Below are 20,652 nucleotides of genomic sequence, written 5' to 3'. Positions count from 1 at the left end.
TAAGCCACCAAAAGTAATTTCCACTGCTCTGGCATAACATGTCAATTGTATTTCAAGTTTTTCTCCATTGCTATCATTTTAAAGCAGCAAGATTTGTGTCTATGTTTCTTACTTGATAAGAAAGTTCTGCTCAGGATTAAGAGCAGGATGAAGATAGGATTAAACATAGCCATAGTTCTTGCAAACAATTTTCATGTCATTTCTTTATGTTATCACACTGTAAAGGACTTGGTGTTGATTGTGAACGTTGCACATGAACAAATACCAGGTAAAATACAAATGCCAGGTAGAATAACACCTATTTCCTTGAGCTGCCATTAAGGAACTGCATGTCCTGATTGTCTCTGTGACTGTCAGGGATCAGCCCTGATCCCCAGGCATTGGGTACAGAAGAACTCTCACTTTATCCTCTGGAGCAGCCTGGCTGCACTCTCATGCAGATCAGTGGTAGCAAAATCAGGAGGAAGTTCCTGTAATAGATTCTGGTGCCTCGAGGATGGCACAAGAGTCAACAAATACACAGTGCTGAGAGCTGGAAGAAAAGAGCCCTGGAGAGAGACAGAGAGTAAGGTTTTGGAGAGTAGATAGCTTGAAAATTCAGCCTATTTTATAAAAAGTAACAGCTCAAAAAAAGGGAGAAGCTGTGATATCCAGTGTCTGCTGTCTGTGTGCTGCTCTAGGACAGCCTGCATTTGCTGCTGCACAATCCTGCATTTCAGGGCTGTGCTCCCTGCACTGTGCTGCTCAAGGGCTGCCAGTGCTGCTGCCCACTGCAGCATCCAATCACTCCCCTCCCCAAACTCTTTTACCTTTTTCAATTATTTTTTCCTTTTTCTGCCATGATTACAAATGGTATTTCATGCCTCCTCTTTAGCAGCACCATAAGTCTTTTCTTTCTGTAGTTTACCCATTCTTATTTATTATCATTGTGCTGAGGTCTGAATTAGTGTTGAATTTTAGGTAGTTTTCCATTTAAAAATTTCAAATAATATACTCACTGCTTCTGAAGGAATAACCACAAAAGAAGCTCTGATATTAAAGTGCCAGCAATTGAAACCCAATTTAGATTTTAGATTCCCTCCCTTTATCAGTCCCTGTATCAAAACAGAGCACTCATGATGGTGAATGATCCCATTCAGAGGGCCCTCTCCTGTTGAGGGACTGAAATATTTAATCCACCCATTTTAAACGTTGTCCAATTGCTACAAAAAACATAAATCAACAGAAATCATACGAAGTAAACATTAACCTCAGCCTCAGAGTAGGATGGTCACTGAAGCTGAAGGTGCAGAAGAGGCATGGGAGAAAACAGAGTCTGGCAGAGCTCTGTGTGCTGGGATCAGCCACACTTCTGACACTTCTGATGTTTGGAGCAGCTCCTTCCACAAGTGGTGAGTACTGCAGCATGAGCTGTTAGCATTAACTTCCAGAAGAACTCAGAGGTTGCCTGTTGCAGTTGCCATTCCTAAACATAATGCATTACATGTTTAGCAAACTTTTAGCAGGGGATAATCCTTTAAAATTAGAGCTAACATTTAAAATTAAAAATCAAGACACAGACTTAACGTTCTGAACTGAATCATCATGGAAACTTTGAAGGAAGTTCCAGCTGGTTAGAAAAACTAATTTAAAAAAATTAGAAACTGAATTCCTGTACTTCTTAGATGGTGAGGTATTTCTGTACCATTTTTACCTGCTTGCTTCTGTGTCCAAGTGTGACACTATCATGCTACTCTCCTAGCTGGTGGCCTGATAATGTTATGAAATGGTACATTTGAAAAGAAAGGTTTAGTGAGTGGTTTAGTTAGTCAATGTGAAGAAGAGCAGCAAAACTGAAAATCCAGAACATTTATCTGGCTGATCTTTTCTTGCATTTATGCTTTGTATGTTCTGCTGAGATGGTTTAAGCATCATCAAACAAGCCAATCTAGAACTGCAGGGGCTACCATATCACAGCTTCTTCTGTGCTGAGCTTGAACTGCTCCTTGCATGTTCAGTACCAGTGGTTGGCTGTAATGTTCCTTGTGTTGGGAACTGGTGGATCCCTCACAAATCCCTTTCAAACCTCTATGAACAAATCTGCCTCCATTATAAGAAAAGCAGCTACAGCATCTTCAGGAGCCATTGGTGGTGGGGTCATAAAGGATGCTTCCCAAATCAAATTGCAAATTTTTTCCATTGACTTTTCATTCTCTTTCCCCCCACTCCTCTTTGCAGAAAAAAGGATGAGTTTGCCTATAGCAGTCTCTGAGCAGGCTGCTGAGGTTACAAACACAGCAGTGTCTCCCCTCAACAGATGTTGCTGCCATGCCCTCTTCCCTATGCCCTCTCTGACAGTGCAGCTTGCAGCTCCCCCAGCACTGTTATCCAGGGAATCTCTGATTCCTGTGTCTCCTGTGAGAGACAAGGACAGCCTGAGGCCAAATGGATCACAAATGTAACATTTCTCTCCATGCTGCTCTTTCCCAGACTCCCAGGTTGCACAGTGAGATGCAGTTGCAGGTGGCAGTGCCTCTGACCTGTGCTGAGCACAATTAAAGCCATAAAGTTCCTAACTCAATAGACAGATGGAAAAACATCCCTTGGGATCAGTGCTCACCATTGGCACTGTACCAGAGCAGTGGTGTGCTCTTCTGCAGTAACTCCACTTTCATGTCTCAGCTGCTCCTCTCTGATTTCACTCTTTGCTGGTCCCTTTGCAGGAGCTGCTCTGAGCTGGAGCACTGCAGAGGGACTGCTCATCCCTGTCACCCAGCACCAAGGCTGGTTTGAAAAGCTGCCTTGGATGCCTCTGGCCCTTCTTGTGAAGTGGCTGCCTCTGGTACAGCTGCAGTGTCTCCTGCAAGAAGCCAGGCTGCTTTGCTGGGCTCCTGCTTTGCTTCATGGCCTTTCCCTCTCCAGCACTCATCCTCCCAAAGCACAGCAAACAAAGTGCCAGAGCTCAGGGGCCCTGCTCTTCCCAGTGCTCACTCCTGCTGCATCTCTTGCAGTTACTGATAAACCAGAGAACTGATGATTAACCTGCCAATATTAATGTTTGTGAGTTGTTTTAATCCTATCCCAAGGCCTTTCTCTCATACATCTGCAAGAGACATCTCAAATTATTTTGACTACTCATCCTACCTGTCTTGCCTTTAAGGAAGAAGAAAATTTTAACAATTTTATTTCTATTGCTGTTTCACACCTAAAGACTGGAGTGTATCATGTCACAGTGACCAAACAAACTGGGTTTCATGAAGTTAAACTTTGCCTTCATTGTCATCATCTTGTCATCATGTTCAAAATGCTGTAAAAGGAGGAGCACAAAAATAAAATAAAATTTTCTTTCTCTGATTTATTTCCAGGAAAACCTCATCTCTTTCTTCTTCCTTATCTTTGCTGAGATCCTCATCAGCTCAACATTTTCATCTTCCTCTTCATTCCAGAGACAAAGAAAAACTTTTTTTATGAAAATAATGATGAATTTGGCATGTTAGATTTTAGGAGACCTCATTCCCTTACAGGAAATACTTCCCTTGAGGAAGTACCACCTACACCAAGTGATCAGCAGAAAGACTTTATGACCTTTTATTAGGTCATAAAAGACCTTGATGCTTGCAGACTGCAAGACAAAGGCAAATTATTGTTTTCTATTATGGGAAAAGATACCAATATTTTTTCACAGACACAAGTGGAATCTTCTCAAGTGAGAGTCACTCTCATGTGACCTTGAAAGTGTGAGAGCAGTCAGCAATCAACAATTCATTGTAACATAAAATATGTGCCATGTTAAACTCTTAGATTTCACTGGGAACTTGTTTGGTACCTAAACATCTTCTTTAGTTCCAGTCCCTGTGATTTTGTTATTCAGAGTTTTCTTTTGAGTTTTGGATTACACCAAACCCAAATCAAATCTAAAAGGAACCACTGAGTTTCTCTAGGTGTGAAATGAAACTGCAGATGGCTTCAGGCATCCACAATGAGTCCAGTGTGCCTCGAGCTGGCTTAGAACCAAGCCTGATGTTCAGCTTTTACACAAAACTGTTTGTTTGACACACCTCATGGAGGGGGGGCTTGTGTGTTTGTCCATTTCACAGCAAGTATTTCTTACAGCTCTATTAAAAAAATAAATTACAAGATCTTCTTAACTCAGAAATAATTCTTTAAACATTAAATTCTGCACAAGTTCCAGTGTAGCAGCTTTTTCAAGAATATAGGTGATATTTCCAACAGAAATGGTGAATTTCATTGATTTCACAAAAATCCAAGAAGTAAGCTCCTAAAATTGTTAATAAGGTGAAATAGCACCATGGCTCAGAATGAGCAGAAACCCCTCAAAATGTAAGAGAAATTTCACTGTGAGCTGGTGGGATTTGCTGCTATTTGAGGTCCTCAGTAATGATTTTCAAGGGGTGAATCCTTAGGACATAGCCTCCCTACACCTCACTGCAATTTGAGAAAAAATCCATCATGAAAAGGAAACACTGACATCTTGAAGCAATAGCCAAGAGATCTGCAGGTAATTACAATGTCAGTGTTCAAGAGAAAATACAAAAACTGCCAAATCATTCTAACCACTACTGCCAGCCAGGATAAACAGCATTTGCTATGCACTTACACAGACAATACTTGGAGTTACACAAGTAAGCAAGGTTTTAATATTAACATGCACTTTTTTCTCATTTATTTAGACTCACAGGATTTACAGTGAGCCCCTCTGTAAATAATTACATTCTGTGTTTTATAACCTGACTTCACAAGTCCTGAGGGTGAGCTTGAGCATTTCCTGGGGCCCTCAGTGCCACTGCCCCAAGTGCCCCCACCAGGACAGTGCCCTGGCATGAGGAGAATGAGCAAAGGCTTTGAAGGCAAGAATTGCACAGGGCATCAACCACACAGGGAAGCCCCAGGCACAGCAAACTCCTCTTTTTCCCAGTGCTGGATCCAGTGCAAGCTGCACAGAGCTGCAGTTGGAGCTTTGCCTCACAAGAAAGGAGCCTCTGGGAATTAAAGGTGATTTTTCACTGCCTGCAACACTGATTTTGGAGCCTTTCTGTGTCAAAGCTGAAACCTGAGGGAGGAAGATGCTGGTGGTTCTATCTCAATTTGTTAGGGCATATTTCTCTTTTCTGACAACTTTCATGAGCCTCTTACTGCTTTTTCTCCATCCCCATAAACACCAGACAACAAATACCCTTCCTCAGCACAGTCTAACTGATTCATAAGGCCAGAGCAGCAAAATTAGCCTCTGAAATGTGCCTATTTGTCTTCTAATTATCATATTTACTTTACCAAAGAATTACATACTTTACTTATTAATAAATAACAGTAGCTAAACCTTGTACCAGCTGCTTTTTGCTTTCTGCAGACTGTAACAAATGTACACACTAGTCTATATCATAGAAATAATGCATTTTACTGCTCCTGGAAAATTATTTGGATTGTTTTGCCTGAACTCTTCTTGGTTCCCTTCCCAAAGCCCTCACTGGTGCCCAGATGCTAATTTTCTCTGCTTTGAAACTTTCCCCCTGGAGACTGGACTAGATGTAATTATTTCCTGAAATACTTAATCTGTCAGTGTTAACTTTGGCCAGTTGAAGTAAATATAAGTGAGTGAAGATGAAATAGTGAAAATTTAACTCTGATGCCTGAAGCCAAATGCCCAGTGCTGTAGCAGCAGGCAGGAGACAGAGAGACACAAGCCTGTGATGACAAGGACACACCACAAGCTGGACAGCCAGCCCTCAGGCAGAGATGACTGGTTTCCTTTCAAACCTGGTGAGTACTTGGTGGGGTATTTACATCTGGGACATTTCTGTCTGCTACTGGGGCTTCAAAGAAAACAAAATTGGTGTCTTGGTAAGAACAAGGCTCCTGCTCACGACAAGCACCTTGGAAGTGGTTCTGTTCACTATTTGGAGGCATTAGAGCACTTCATATGCTCTGCCATCCATCTTTACCATAGTTTTATCCATATAATAATGTGTTGTCACAGACATCTTTTATGAAAAATCCTTTTTTTAGGATTTTTCCTCTTGAGAAGCTGAAAAGCTTCAAGAACAAAATGTAAGCAATGGTTATCTGTGACTGCAACAAGTAGATCTGTGGAATGCAACAAGTATTATCTGCAACAAGTATTATCTGTGGAATGCAACAAGTAGATCTGTGATTAGTCTCATAGAGTTATTTCTAATTAATAGCCAATCACAGTCAGCTGGCTCGGACTCTCTGTCATCTCAGATTCTCTGAAATAATTTCTTCTATTCTTTTAGTATAGCTTTAATATAATATTATAATATATATCATAAAATAATAAATCAGCCTTTTGAAACATGGAGTCAGATCCTCGTCTCTTCCCTCGTCCTCAGACCCCTGTGAACAGGGTCACAATGTGTCTTAAATGTTTTCCTGGACTGGAAAATACCTGCTTATCTAGAAATATAATTTGCTTTACTTACCTGGTAAAAAAAAAAAGTGCTTTTTAAAATACATCTAATTATTTAATGCAAGACATGGCAGCAGAGGTTTTGAGAGGCAGGGAACAGGAGTGGATCTAGAAGCCATGGTGCCTTGACAATGATGTTTGTGAAAGCTGCACTTCCTTGAGCTGGATGTAGGGAAATCACAGGAGGATGTACATCTCACACCAGGGCAAGCAGAGGGAACATTGCTACCTGAAAATCCCCTGAACAAATGAGATGTTTCTGGAGAATGAGTTTGAGAACAGCCTGATGTGGGTACAACCTGAAGAAGATTTTGTTCTCCCTCTGCAGGTTCAGTACCAGGGGCTCTTTCGAATGATCACTGTCCTGGGCATTGGTGGCACATTCCAAATTGGCTTTCAAATTTCTACCATCACCTACATGTCTCAGGTAGGCAAAGCTGCACTGTGTTAATGAGAGCACTGGGTCTCCACTGCTGCTCTGGCATTCAGAAAGGGTTTGATCACAGTATTCTCCTCTCATTTCCCATTTGCTATGCTATGCTGTCCATGAGGAGCAGGGCATTGTCAGAGTGCTGCAAGCAGAAGAAAAGAGAGATCTGCAACTTGTTAATAGAAGTTCTGTTCCTCAGAAGACACACACTAACTAGGGTGGCATCTGTCTCCCCTAAAACCTTACAGCACATGTGCCTTCTTCAGTGGTTTCTGTTGATATTTTTATGGTTATCCATCCTCACAGAAAAATAGAACAAGTGAGCCGTGCTCTAGGAAAAGTCTGCTTCTCTCCACTGATCACAGGGAAAACTTCCATTAAGGGTACTGAAGTCTAGAGGGAAGACATCATTATTTTGTAGAAATCACCTTAGTGGAAAAGCATTATTTTCTGGCTTCAGAGCACTAAGTTCTGAGTGAAAACGTGTTTAGGAATTGCACTGAACAGGCTCTGTGTAATGTGGCATTCTTGGCAGGTATGTGGAAGAAAACCCATAACTCATTTGCAGGACTTTTACGCTATTCTTTACCAATCCATGCCTTGCTTCCTCACATTTCAAGGATAAAAATCCCAAAGATTGAACTTTATTGGCAGAATGAGCATAGCACACCCTATTATACTACATCTGATAGCTACTGCCCACTTTCAAACCTATGTGAAATAGTAACTTCAGCTGAAGCAACACAATTCTTTTGTAAATATGCTAAAATACCTGCACTGCTGTCACAGACACTGTAATGATTTTATTTTTTCTGTCTCAGCACGTTAAGGCTTTCATTAATGAGACTTGGCTGGAGCGCTATGGCCACCCCATCCAGCAGGACAACCTCCTGTTCCTGTGGTCCTTCACTGTGTCCATCTTTGGGATAGGAGGTCTCTTGGGTTCCTCAGGAAGCAGATACCTCACTGTCAAATTTGGCAAGTATGTATGCTCAAAGACAATGTGTCAGTTGAATCTGAGCCTAAGGAAATGATGGTTGGGGTTATAAATGAGACAGGATTTTAGACTCAGTGATGGCTGGGGCACAGCCAGCTCAGCTGTGGTGGCAGCTGATTCTCCTGCTTCCTGCCCATGGCCTGAGCCATGCCTGGGTTCTTCTCAGCAATGGGGAAAGGCAGAACGTGGCTGAAGTCAGGATGGGCTCTGGAAAGTGCTGCTCAAAGCACAGAAGCGCTGAGATCCCTGTTGGTGCTGCAATAATGTGTTTCACAGCGGATGTTCAAGTGCAGAAAAGCTTTCAGAGTTTTCTCTGTACACGGTCCAGAGGTGTTCCCAAACTCCCAGGTGCAGCCACGTGCCAAGGCACACCATGAGTCCAAAGCACCCATTTTGTCCTGGACCATATGTGTCATTTCAAAAAACCATCAAGACAACTTCAGCCAAGGCTTCCTGCATGGCACTAAGTGCTATTTCCCTTCTGAGTCACAAAAAATCTTTTCATTTTCTTGCACTTACAGAAAGAAATGTCTCTTGTGCAACAACGTGCTGATGATAGTGGCAGCATCCATCATGGGCTGCAGTAAAATATCCCAGTCCTTTGAGATGATTCTAATTGGACGCTTCATGTGTGGAGTGAGTGCAGGTGAGTGACTTCTCCCACAGGTCAGCTGAATCTCACAAAATTTCACATCTTTTTTCGAAGTAAATAAGAAGCCTCCACTAAGAAAACAAAGTGTGGAAGTCAGTGATCTTTTGTAAGAAGATTTTCTAAAATGCTCTGCAAGAAAGAGCATAATTATTATCAGTTTCACTGATACCAAATGAAATTCAGCTTTGCCAAGTGTACGAATATTCAGAGAAGTCAGAAATGTTTTGATACCTCATGAAACAAGGGATTTTCTGAAGAAAAATATGAATGATATTTTCTGAAATTTAGCCAGCAGTACTGAAACTTATACACTTTAAAGCTAGTATTTTCCTGAGGAGGAGTATTCCAAGCAGTAAGTCCTTGGGGTTAGTTCAAAGATCTGGGCTTAATAAAGCAAAATCACTCCTGGCAAGTAAACTACAGGCAGTAAAAACATCCTGTGCTGCTATCAGTAATTTTTTGTATTTTTCCCTACACAAAACTTGCCTTTCTATTGTTTGCATATTCACCGGGATGCCTCTTTTAACTTATTAAAGAATTCACTCAGAAATTGATGCCTATTTTTCAAACAACCAGATTTTGTACATTGCTTCTCTGACAAAGAGAGGTGTTGAAGAGCTATGGTTGTAACTTGAGAACAGCTTACCAACAAGGGCCTTGCTCTGTTCCAGAATCTTTATCATGCCCCATTCAAAAACCTGATTTTTGTTAAAGAGACTGCAATCAAAAGAGATTGCGTTGCCATCACATACAGCCAAGAGAAGAACATATTGCATTTGAAACAGATTAAAGAGGCTGTGACCACCATATCAGGAAAAAGCTTCTGTTCCCAGACTAGTATTTAGCATGTCTGAGTTAATAAATATAACTGGAAACATCAACTCTGCCTGAAATCATAAAAATTATTGCTGGATAGCAGAAAAGAAATACTCATGTCTCCACCTAAATCACATACAAATCAATATTGACTCTATATGTGATAATTTGCCATGAGTCTGCCATACAGCTCTTCAAAAGCATATCAGAAAAGGTTGAGATTATGTGGGTTAACTACAAGCATATTAAATACTGCTAAAAAAGTGCTTAATTATTCAGCACTTGCATACCCTGTGTTCATTAAAACATGCTAAGGCTCACAGGAGAGCTTATGATGAGGCTACACCTACACTTCAGAATGAAAACTGTACATTTCTTAACATCAGGAAACTGCACTCTGCAAGGAGGACCAATACTTTTGGAGAAAGAGTTAAAAAAATCTAGTACTGAAAGTCTCAGATGGGAGTTATTTGCCTGAGACAGCTGTATTCTGTAATACTTTATTATTTACATCCAGTGGATAGAACTGGATTCCCAATGGTTATGTCTTCTTTCTTCTCTCCCACAACTCCCTCTTCACCTCAAGGTCTTTGTGTTCCTCTACATCACCAATATGTTGGAGAAATTTCCCCTAGGAAGCTCCGTGGATTTGCAAACTCTACTTCCTCTTTCTTTTGGACATTGGGAAAAGCCATAGGGCAAATTTCAGGACAAAGGTATAATGCAACTGATTACCCACCCAATTCATTTCTGGATGCCTTCCACCTTTTGCTCCTCCCTCTGCTTTTCCATCCTTCCCTTTCTCTCCTCAAAGCAGATGCAATGAACTCTAACCCACATTTTCTCCCTGCCAGGGAGCTGCTGGGCAGCCGGGCCCTGTGGCCCCTGCTGATGGCCTCCTGTGGCCTCCCAGCATTGGTCCAGCTGCTCACACTTCCCTTCTTCCCAGAGTCCCCACCCTACCTCCTCATGCAGAAAGGAGACCAGGAAGGCTGCAAAAAAGGTAACTGAGGGCTTCAGGTTCCTCTTCCTCACTTAGAATCATTTTGTGATGCTTGCTTTCCCCATTTGGAAAGAAATAAATAGGACAAAGTTTCTCCCTGCTCATTTCCCACATGGCTCTGTGAACACCTACTGAGTCCATTATTGTTGTAGTCCCCACATAGAGCACAAAACTATTTCCCTCTACAGCTCTGTGTTACAAACCTTTCACATTTGTCTGACACCACCTGCACTGTCAGCCTGATGATTAATGCTAAATAATAAATGAAAAATAGCTGTTTGCACTGCAGGGCTCCACTGGGCACCCCTTAGCTGTGGTTGTTGGTTGCTCACACCCTAAGAGAAGGAGGAAGGCATAACAATGGCCCCATGGGCAGGGAGGGAGCCCCTGTGACCCCACTAGGCCCCTCTGTCCCACTGAGCAGGAGGGGATCAGGGCTCTGGAACATTCTGTAAGACATCTCTGCCTCCCAGCACAGTCCCAGCCCAGCACACTGGGCTGTCAGACTCTTGTATCACTGCTCAGAAAGCTCCTTAGGGAATAAACAGAGACGAATTAACATGGCAGGTCTCGCTCTCCTTCTTCACAGCCATAAGGCAGCTTTGGGGTGAAGGCCAACACCAAGCAGAGATTGATGACATCATGAAAGAGAAAGCAACAATGAAAAACACCAAGATCTTGAGTGTCCTGGAACTAGTGAAAGAACCAGCTTTCCGTTGGCAGCTGTACATGATAGTTACTCTGACCGCCACAATTCAGCTCTGTGGCATCAATGCAGTTGAGTGCATTTCCCCCTTCAAGTCCCAAGATATCACAGCCCACAGGAGCTCCCGCAGCCCCAGCCTTGCTGTCTGCCAGCCCTTCTGCAGGACAGCAGCAGCCACAGGGCTGGGCTGGGCTCTGTGTGTGACATCCCTCTGGCCAGCTCTCATTGCCTCTCTCTGTAGTTAGGCTCACTGGGCAGCCACCTTTGGGAGCCACTGCAGAGCTCCAGAGCTCACTCTGGGGATGAGCCCACTCTCTACTGGCCAAATCTGTCGTTTTAAGTGACTGCTCACTGCAACTGCTGCTATTTGTCCCCTGGCTCATAGCACCCTGAGATGTTGGGATGGCAGGCTGCTCACTCTGCCCTTTAAGCTAACAACAAGCATGCTGCCTGTTCTGCAGCTTCTGCAGCCCTGCTCTTCCTCACAGCACTGCTTTTCTGGGGTCCTGCTGAAGTCACAGCTTTGCATGACCCTCCTACCTCTAACACCATGCTGCAGCAGCATCTGCAAAGGAAATACACAGCTGAATCTAACACAGCTTCAACTGAAATCTTTATCACCTCAGCATATCTCCAAACACTAGCAGAGATACCTGAAAAGATGTTTGGTTTAACCCCTCATGACTCCATAACCCACACTCTTCTTTCTTGGGAATGCCCTACAGTGATGGTTTTGGATGGGCTCTGAGAACAAGATATACCTGGCTGTTTCTGAAAGCACCTAAAGCAGGAGTCTGCAAACCTAATTGCATTGCAGTAACTGGAGATCCAATTATCCCAGCATTTTGTATTTTATTAAATTTGTTAATGAATTAATTATATAATGTTTTATAATATTTTTGTCTGCTGATAGAGTGAATACCACCAAAAAGAGTACAGAATTCCAGCTCACTCCAAAGCTGAGCTGCATGCTCCCTGATCAGCAGCTCATATCTAGGGCAGTGTCACACAGCTTTGGATAAGAAATCAATTCTTTTCTTCTCTTACTCTTTGATTTTTCTTTTCCAGATTTATTTTTATACTTTTGAAGTCCTCCAAGCAGCTGGCTTTGATGAAAAAATGGCCTCCTACATGACCCTCTCTATTGGACTCTCTGAACTCGTAGCTGCTGTAGTCTGTGTAAGTCCCATTACCAGGGGAGTGGGGCACACTTTGCTCTCTGGCACTGACACTGATGGGATTTCTGTCCATCAGAGCTCCATTATTGAGAGGCTGGGCAGGAAAGTGCTCCTAAGAGGAGGCTACTGGATCATGGGTTCACTGCTAGCTGCCATCACTGTGACTCTGTCCCTGCAGGTAAGGAAATGCTGCTCACAGCAGATTGCTCTATTCTATTTCTGATCTAAAGCTCACTGGCAGGACCACATTACTGAGAAAGGAAAGTGAGGCTTAGATCAAGCTTGTCTATATGTAGGATTAAACTCTCTCTTAGCCAGAGGCTCCTGTACTCCTGCCTTCCTTTCAACATGATCCCATGACCTCAGCAAGGAGCACATAAACCTCTGGGACACTGGTTCCTGATTTGTCAGACTGCAAACACCAAACACCAGCCAGCACAGACCACAGGGCACCTGTAGGAAAATGGCCCTTTCTGTCCATGCTGTTTTTAACAAGTAACAGCAAAACCCCAGACCTTTGGCATCAGTTAATTTGAAACTGAACTTTGCTGCAGATCATTGTGGGAAGGCACTCTCTGTTCACAGACTGGAGACCAGTTCACCTCTCAAACAGTGACACCTCAGTGTCATTGCTGTTGCTTTTTCAGAAGCAAATCACCTGTGTTACCAGTACTCATCCAGAGCTACTCTGCAGAGACACTGCAAAACTGACCTGGAAGCAAGGTGGCAGCAGACTGCTGGTTTTGTTCCTTTCATGAAAGCTCTCAAACACAGGAGAGAGAAAATCTTTTTTTCCTAAAGCATCGAGTCTCATTTCTCCTTGACTAAGATCTATAAAAATTGCTTTTCAGTGCCAGTTTTTAAATCCATAACTTAACAAAAGCTAAGAAAGATGTGATTTATCTTCTTATATCCCTAAGGATCAGAGGAAGAACTATGAGGTCAAAAAGAAAGGACAGGGTGCAAAAGAACTCTTCAGACTTCATTTAATGGAAGCCTCCCTAGATTTGCAGCTGCTCTGCCCTGTCTGCTCACCTAACAAAGATCTCAGCTGCTCCACCCCAGAGCAAAGCACTCACAGCTCTCAGTGCCCACACACTGAATATTTCTTTTTTGACAGTGTTGGAAAAGCAGGAGCATTCCTCACCTAGGAATGCTAGTACCAGTATTTTGTTATGGTTTTTTTACCAGTATTTTGTTATGGTTTTTTCCCCAGGACTGGTACTTCTGGATGCCATACTGCAGCCTTGCTCTCATTATCCTGTTTACAGTTGTCTTTGCTGTTGGGCCAGGTAAGTTCTCAGTCAAAGGAAATAAAGCAATTGAGTCATGTGAGCTTATTAATAGGGTTAGGAAATTACTGCCTTATATTGCAGAATATTTAGCATAAGTAAATTAATTTCACATAATCTTGCAGTCATTTAAACATTGTGGGTCCAGTTATTCATTGGACATAAAATTCAATACCATCAGGTTTGAGTTTTGCTAAAAAGAGGAAAGGAGCACACTGGAAAAATACAGCAAAAATAGAGCAAAAGCAGATGGGTAAAAGATTTTTTTTTAAGTGCTGGGGGGGAAAAAGACAAAAAAAAGAGAAAAAAAAGAGAAAAAAAAAGAAAAGCAAGAGTTCTTTTAAATTCGGTGTTTTATAATGTTACATCTTATCCCACATAGACAGCAGTGGAATAATTATTTTGGAATAATTTTTTTCCTAGCATTTATTGTCTGCTACTCATTAAATTTTATTTTACAAAGGCTAATAATTTTTTAAATATTTGCCTTCCCATAAGTCAGGGTTGAATTATTTCCCTAACTCAAAACACTTGAAATCCTATGACTTCAAAACATAACTGAAATGCCCAGGAAGTGAATCTGAGAAGCTCACTCATTGGCAATCCAGCAGAATCACACTGAAAATTCATTTTATCCATGATTATTGTCATTCTATCCTGACACATCTTCTTTCATGAGATGATGTCAGGCTTTCTCAAGTGTCGACTACTTAATTCTTGGATGTCCCCAAAATTTATTTGAGTATTTTACCACTTTCATAAACTGATGCCTAGCAGTTTATTAAATTTATTTGAGTATTTTACCAATTTCATAAACTGATGCCTAGCAGTTCATTAAATTTATTTGAGTATTTTACTGTGGATGCCATGGGACAGAGAAAGAGAAATGGCAAGCGTTTCTCACAGCGGCTTCTGAGAAATTTTATGGAGCTGGAAAGATGTGATCACTTGTTGACTATAAACAATTTGCTAGCCCTGTTTTTCCATTTTATTTTTCTGTTCCTCTCAAAGACAGTGCATGAGAAAGATGTTTCTGTTAGTTAGCCAATAGAATAGAATCTCTATAAAAAAACAAACGTGTGGTTCTTTTGAATAAAACCTTCTCTGCCTTGCTATGATCCTGCCTCTCGTCCGTTCCTGCCCCGACCCTGGTGCACAAGTGACATTTTAACACTTTCATAAACTGATGTCTGGCAGTTCATTAGATGCCACAAACATTTTCTTTTGTAAAAAAGAGCAGCATGCTCAATGCCACTGCACAATTCATGGCAGCCCATTATAGCAGCATCTATTAGCTGACTGTGTGACAGTAGCACTAATCCAAACGTGGGCTCCAAACACATCAAACAAGAAACAATTCTTGTTCTTCTTTCTTTCCAGGTGGTGCCACGGTTTCTACCAGGGTTGAAATTTTCAAGCTGTCCTGCAGGCCCCCTGCCTTTGTGATCAGCGCCGTCCTGAACTGGCTGGGGGTGTTTGTGATCGGCAGCACCTTCCCGTTCATCGTGGTGAGTGCCGGAGCTCCGGCGGGGGCGGCGGCGCTGCCTCAGCCTGCAGCGCTCTTGGGACCTGCCCTCCCTTGGTGAAAAACGCCCATCACTTGGGGTTAAAGTTTTACAATTTAATAGTAATTAAATGGTTATAAAAACGGTAATATAATTAGAGTAGTAAAAATTTGGACAATTGGGATTTAGGACAATACAAGACAATAAGAACAAAGAGTTATGGACAGTCCAGGTACCACTTTCTGGGCAAAATAAGCCTGAAAAAGGACCCAGGTTAACAGAGGATTAACCCTAAAAAACAACAGCCTGTTGCATATTCATACAGCTCAGACATGAGGCATAAATTCCATTCAAACACAGGATTCTGTCTGGGCAGTGTCAGCTGCTTCCTCTGAATCCTGACAGCATCATTCTGCCCAAGTGAGGCAGGAAGAAGTTCATTTCTCCTGATAATGGAGCAATCCATTAAACACTGTGGGTCCAGTTATTCATTGGACATAAAATTCAATACCATCAGGTTTGAGTTTTGCTAAAAAGAGGAAAGGAGGAATTCTTTTTCTCTGAAGGATTCAGGTGTCCTGTGGCTGCTATCTCGGTGCAAGTCCTTTCTTTAGGAAAAAAAGTATCTTACATAGCATAGTTTCTATTCTAACATTTTGTTATAACCTAAAACTATATTTAACACACTACTTAAGAAAATTAACACATATAATATTCATTTTAGTATTTGCTAAAAGCCAATCATAAAATAGGCATTTTTCACATCTCCCATGCCCACTTCTGCAACCAAAGGGCCCTGATTTGCCCAAGGTACTCATTCAGACTGAAATATTTATCAATGGAAACAATTCCTTATCAAATTCAAAATACTTTGGGTGATGCCTTGGAGTGGCTACCTGGAACAGAGGCTAGACAGAGCTAAAAGAATAAAGAAGGTATAAGAAGGTATTTATTAAAGGCCTTCAAAGGATACACCTTGGCAGTGCAAAAGTCTCCAGAGGCTACAGCCAAGGTGGGCAATGGTCACAGGTTTCTCAGACTGATTTCAGTTTGGTGTATTGTGGTCTTTTTGAGGGTCCCCAGGATGAGGTTAGGGATGAGAATCTGACTCCATGTTCTCAGAAGGCTGATATATTATCATATCATATCATATCATATCATGTCATGTCATGTCATGTCATGTCATATCATATCATATCATATCATGAATGCTATACTAAAGAAAGAAAAAGGAGACATCAAAAGCCTTAACAAGAATGAATAATAAAAACCCATGACTGAATCAGAAAGTCTGCCACTGCTGGCTGTGATTGGCCATTAAGTTAAAACAATTCACATGGAACCATTCAAACATTCACCTGTGGGTAAACAATGTCCAGACCACATTCCAAAGCAGCAAACACAGGAGCAGCAATCAGATAATTCTTGTTTCCATTCTTCTCTGAGGCTTCTCAGCTTCCCAGGAGAAAATCCTGGGCAAGGAGGATTTTTCAGAAATATGACAGTGACAGTCTATCTGCATATCAGAGGTTAATTGTCCAATTACACTTCAGGTAATGAAGTCACATTCCCTCGGTTTCCTCCACCCCATTCCCTTTTGTTTACACTTTTTGGGCCTGAGGCTGTGTTGGTGACCTGGGTTCTCAGGCCTGGAAGGATTGTTCTGTCTGCCCAAAATGTGAGGAGAGCCAGCTAACCCTCTGTATCAGTTCAGAGTTATACACTAATGCAGGATCTGAAACAGGTAAAAGCTAAAACTTGAGACATTGTGGGATCCAAATATAAAAATGTGCCAAGAAAGTGACTAAAGCACAGATAGGCTAATCCTGCTTTCTTTCTCACTTTGTTCTTCCCTGCAGGAAAGACTGAAGCACTTCTGCTTCCTCATCTTTATGGTGGTACTTTTCACTTCAGGGATGATTATCCACCTGTTCCTTCCAGAAACAAAAGGGAAATCAATCATGGAAATCACAGAAGAATTCAATAAGCTGAACTTTAAAAACAAGCACATTCCAGCAACTCCAAATCATGTCACAGAGGATTATACCTTCTGCACCAGGCTTTGAGTGACCGTGAGGGGGGATCAGGTTTTTGTAAAAAAGTAGGAAAAAAAAGACATTTGCCATTTTCTGACTAACAAGTTGCTCCAAATGGACTGTCAGCTTTCCTATTTGTCTCTTACAAGGTTCCCATTTTGCCAAATCAGCTTCTTTTTCAAGCACTCCACTCTGGGCAGCTCTGAAAAGTGATAAGGGCTGATATTAACAGGACAGACTTGTGTGAATCAGGAGCATTTTGGTTCAATGTGCTGATGTGTAAATCTCCTCTTAACAGAGCAACTAATACACACTGAAACTCCACATGTAGAATTTATAAACACTCTGCTGAGCACAGAGAAAAGACAGACCTGTGATCCTCTCTCTCTATGATTTCTGAGCATGTTTTTACAGTGCTGAAATGGGAACAGTGAAGTTCTTGGCTTGCTATCTCTGGCTAGTGTTCAATCCATAAGAGATTAAAGAAAAAATTTAGTGGAATAGGAGATAAATTCTTTGTTTCTCTAGATTCAGCTGAATAACCAAACCTTGCCAGGTTCCCATGCACAGTGCCATGTTGTCCTTGTGCAGTGTCCTGTTTGACAGGCTTCAACCATTCCACATTGCCCTTAGCAGCAATAGAGCTAAAAGGAGTGATGGAGAGAGCCCAGCCTCCCTGACCCCAGCACCCACAGCCATTTCAGAAACTCTGCTTTCCTGCCATCACTGCCTCATCCCAAGCCTGCAGCTCCTCCTCCAGGAGCAGAATTCCCACAGATATCTCAAGGGCTGTGAATCCCACAGCAGCTGAACTGCTGTTTTCTTCCTGTGACTGTTGCCTACCTGGAACCTGTTTACTCCAGAAGAACCTCCTCAGACTGGAATGGATTGAATCAGAAACTTTTTTGGAAATACACAGGCCCATGGGACTTTTCTTTTCTTTAGGAGGTTCTAACATTCTGTGTGTTCCTGTCTATTAATGAGAGGCTCACATGGTTGAAGGAGGAAAGCAATATCATGAGGAAGAACATGAACAAAGCTAAGGCTTACTGTGAAGCCTTAATACAATTTAAAGTCCAAACTCGAGATTTGCACAGTAAAATAAGTGGTTTTACCTCTGCTGTTGCTTTGACTGGCATATTTACTTCAACTCAAACAAGGTTATTCAAATGAAGAATTCAATTGTTCATCTTAATTGCTGCTTATTTTTAATTGCAAATGGTAACCATAATAAAAATGGCAGATTGCCTTGTAATAAAATTCTGGCCTCCACAAACATTTCTTTCCCCACATCATGATCTCTTCAGGGGGAGCTGACTAGAAAAAGTTATTGGTGTGCAGAACCTTCTATGATTGGGGTTTTTCATTATTCCTGTCTTTAGTACTGGGTGACACTTCAGCCATCTCATTAAATAGAACTACATAAATAGGATTATGTATGTACAAAGCATGAAGTGTCCTAAAGTCAGAAAACTCAATAACTTTGTAGTGATCCATATACAGGTAATATGATTAAAAACTACCAGTCCTCTGGAGACAGCTAAGACATAGAGAAGAAATCAGTTCATATTTCTTATCAATATAGATAAGAAATATCAACTTTTTGCAAAACAGAATTCTCTCTTCTCTACCAATCATTCTGGAAACACCATTCCATTACAAGAATCCCTGAAATCTGAGGAAAGAAGAGCAGAGTGGGCCTGTGTAGCACTGCTGCCAGACTCCCCAGTGAGTCACTGCTGTGTCTCAGTTATTCATTAGGTGCCATTTAGGAAAGCCTTCCCCCCAGGATGCTCCCCAGGAAGCCAACCATGCCCTGTGGAACATTGCAGTGCCAATGAAGTGGAACAGCCATGTGGAGCACAGGGCAGCCTTGGCCTGTGCTCAGTGGAGCAGGAGCTGCGTCCTGGGGGACACAGTGAGGGGGACAGGGAAGTCAAGGGATGAAACAGCAAAAGGAATGGCTCAGATATATGTGGGAGGGCACAGGGACAAAGGGGACAGTAATTCAGGAACTCTGCATGCACAGAGACATCAGCTGACAGGTGAGATATGTTCAAATATTAATTGAGGCAGATATAAAATCTTTAAAAACGTATCTGTGAACTTCACTCAGCTGGACACAAAAAATATGGATCTGTACAAAGGAAAGCTTAGCACAGCTTTGGGTATGTATCCCACACATGCATAGATAAATGGCTAAATGACCTGATGCTGTGAGATTTCCTGTCCTGAGCACAAATCTGACTAAAGGATATCTGTAAGATATTATGGAACTGCACATCTGATAAAAGGAGTCTCAGAACAGTCTAAACAGTAACAGCACACAAGAACAGTCACTAATCACCATAAATGCAAAAGACATTACACAGGAAGAGTTATGAGATTCAACCTACCCAAAGTAGGAATTCTAAATTAAAGTCCGAGAGCAAAAAGTGTGAATTCCAATATGTATAAATACACAAGGTAGAAGTGGGTGGAGTAAAACATTAGAAAATATGTGCAACAGGCTGCATTTGAGAAGGAGTGGCCCATGCTGAAGTCTACATGTTATTGCCTGTTTGTGTTCCCCCAATATCATCTGAGCAGGGCAGATACCAGCAGCTAACATGGAATTTCGTCCTTAGTCAGATGCACATCATGTGGTTTCAGCTTTGTATAACTTTACAGAAAAGGAAATTCTTAGCATCAAAGGGACAGTCTCATTTGCACTCTAACAACAGCTTATCTGCTGGAGAACATCAACAGAAAAAATATCCCTCCATGAACTCTCAGCACAAATCAACAGCAAAGTGAAGACCATGATGAGGCCTGAGAGTGGCAGGAGAAATGGCTGGGTGGTGCCATGCACTACATTTCAAACATTGGCTAGGGAATCCAGGAATATGCTTTGCTAGAAAATATGAAATATTTCCTAGTAAATATGACTGCTTGCATCAACTAAGCCCTTCATGATTTCTTCATCATCTCCTTCCATTGAAGTGTAAATGGAAGTGATAACTAAGCCATTTATCAACTGAATACGTTCAAGACCCTCTTAATTGTGAAATAACTGGAGTTAAAGCCTGAGAATTTTCTCTCAGAAAAAACAGACATCAATCCAGCTGTGGAGGTTACAAAACAGCTTCAAAACAACCTTATTTTCATTGCAGACACAGAAATAAGTACACTGACTAGTGGAAATGCCAGACAAAATTGTGCCTGATGAATCTTTCCTGCTACTAGCAAAGAAAAATACTCTACTAAAACTTGGCTGGTCAAGCCTGGTGTACCAGTGTAGAATTGTAAAGTTTGCACCCCATTTCAAAATCATGGAGTAGTTCAGTTCCTTCCAGTAATGATTAAGTGATGATGTGCTCCAGTTGCCATCACCTGGAGAGAGGACAGCTCTTTCCTGTGACATGTCAAAGTCCTGGAGGTCACTGCCCAAGCCCCATCTAAGATTCCCAACAGAGAACTCTAAGTTCCTCACTTATACTGAGAACTGAGCAGGTTAGGATGATGGGAATCCTGTTTAAGGTTGTTTTCTCAGTCTCATGTCCCCCTAGCAGAAGACAGAGTTCATGAAGCACCCAGCTCCTGCAAGGGCCACCATCCTGTTTACTTGGGCTGC

The 20,652-nt window shown here is 41.9% G+C and overlaps 1 protein-coding gene across 1 annotated transcript; it reads left to right on the top strand.

Moving 5' to 3' along the window:
• Positions 1-5,733: 5,733 nt before the first annotated feature.
• Positions 5,734-17,142, top strand: LOC118693019 (solute carrier family 2, facilitated glucose transporter member 11-like). The gene is made up of 12 exons (XM_036393304.1): positions 5,734-5,757; positions 6,753-6,851; positions 7,676-7,836; positions 8,373-8,497; positions 9,906-10,035; positions 10,174-10,322; positions 10,912-11,099; positions 12,097-12,207; positions 12,283-12,384; positions 13,423-13,498; positions 14,879-15,006; positions 16,863-17,142. Exons 1-12 carry the CDS (start codon positions 5,734-5,736, stop codon positions 17,067-17,069), a joined length of 1,500 nt encoding a protein of 499 aa, XP_036249197.1. The 3' UTR covers positions 17,070-17,142.
• Positions 17,143-20,652: the final 3,510 nt, after the last annotated feature.

Source organism: Molothrus ater, chromosome 18, assembly GCF_012460135.2.
Source record: "Molothrus ater isolate BHLD 08-10-18 breed brown headed cowbird chromosome 18, BPBGC_Mater_1.1, whole genome shotgun sequence".
Taxonomy (NCBI): domain Eukaryota; kingdom Metazoa; phylum Chordata; class Aves; order Passeriformes; family Icteridae; genus Molothrus; species Molothrus ater.
This window is presented reverse-complemented; position numbering and strand designations above follow the sequence as displayed.

What these genes read in the sequence shown, in the direction of transcription:
- LOC118693019 (XM_036393304.1), top strand. Translation starts at nt 5,734, where the DNA reads ATGACTGGTTTCCTTTCAAACCTG. An exon ending in TCGTAGCTGCTGTAGTCTGT is followed by an intron (nt 12,208 to 12,282) that starts GTAAGTCCCATT and finishes TCTGTCCATCAG; the next exon opens with AGCTCCATTATTGAGAGGCT. An exon ending in CTGTGACTCTGTCCCTGCAG is followed by an intron (nt 12,385 to 13,422) that starts GTAAGGAAATGC and finishes TTTTTTCCCCAG; the next exon opens with GACTGGTACTTCTGGATGCC.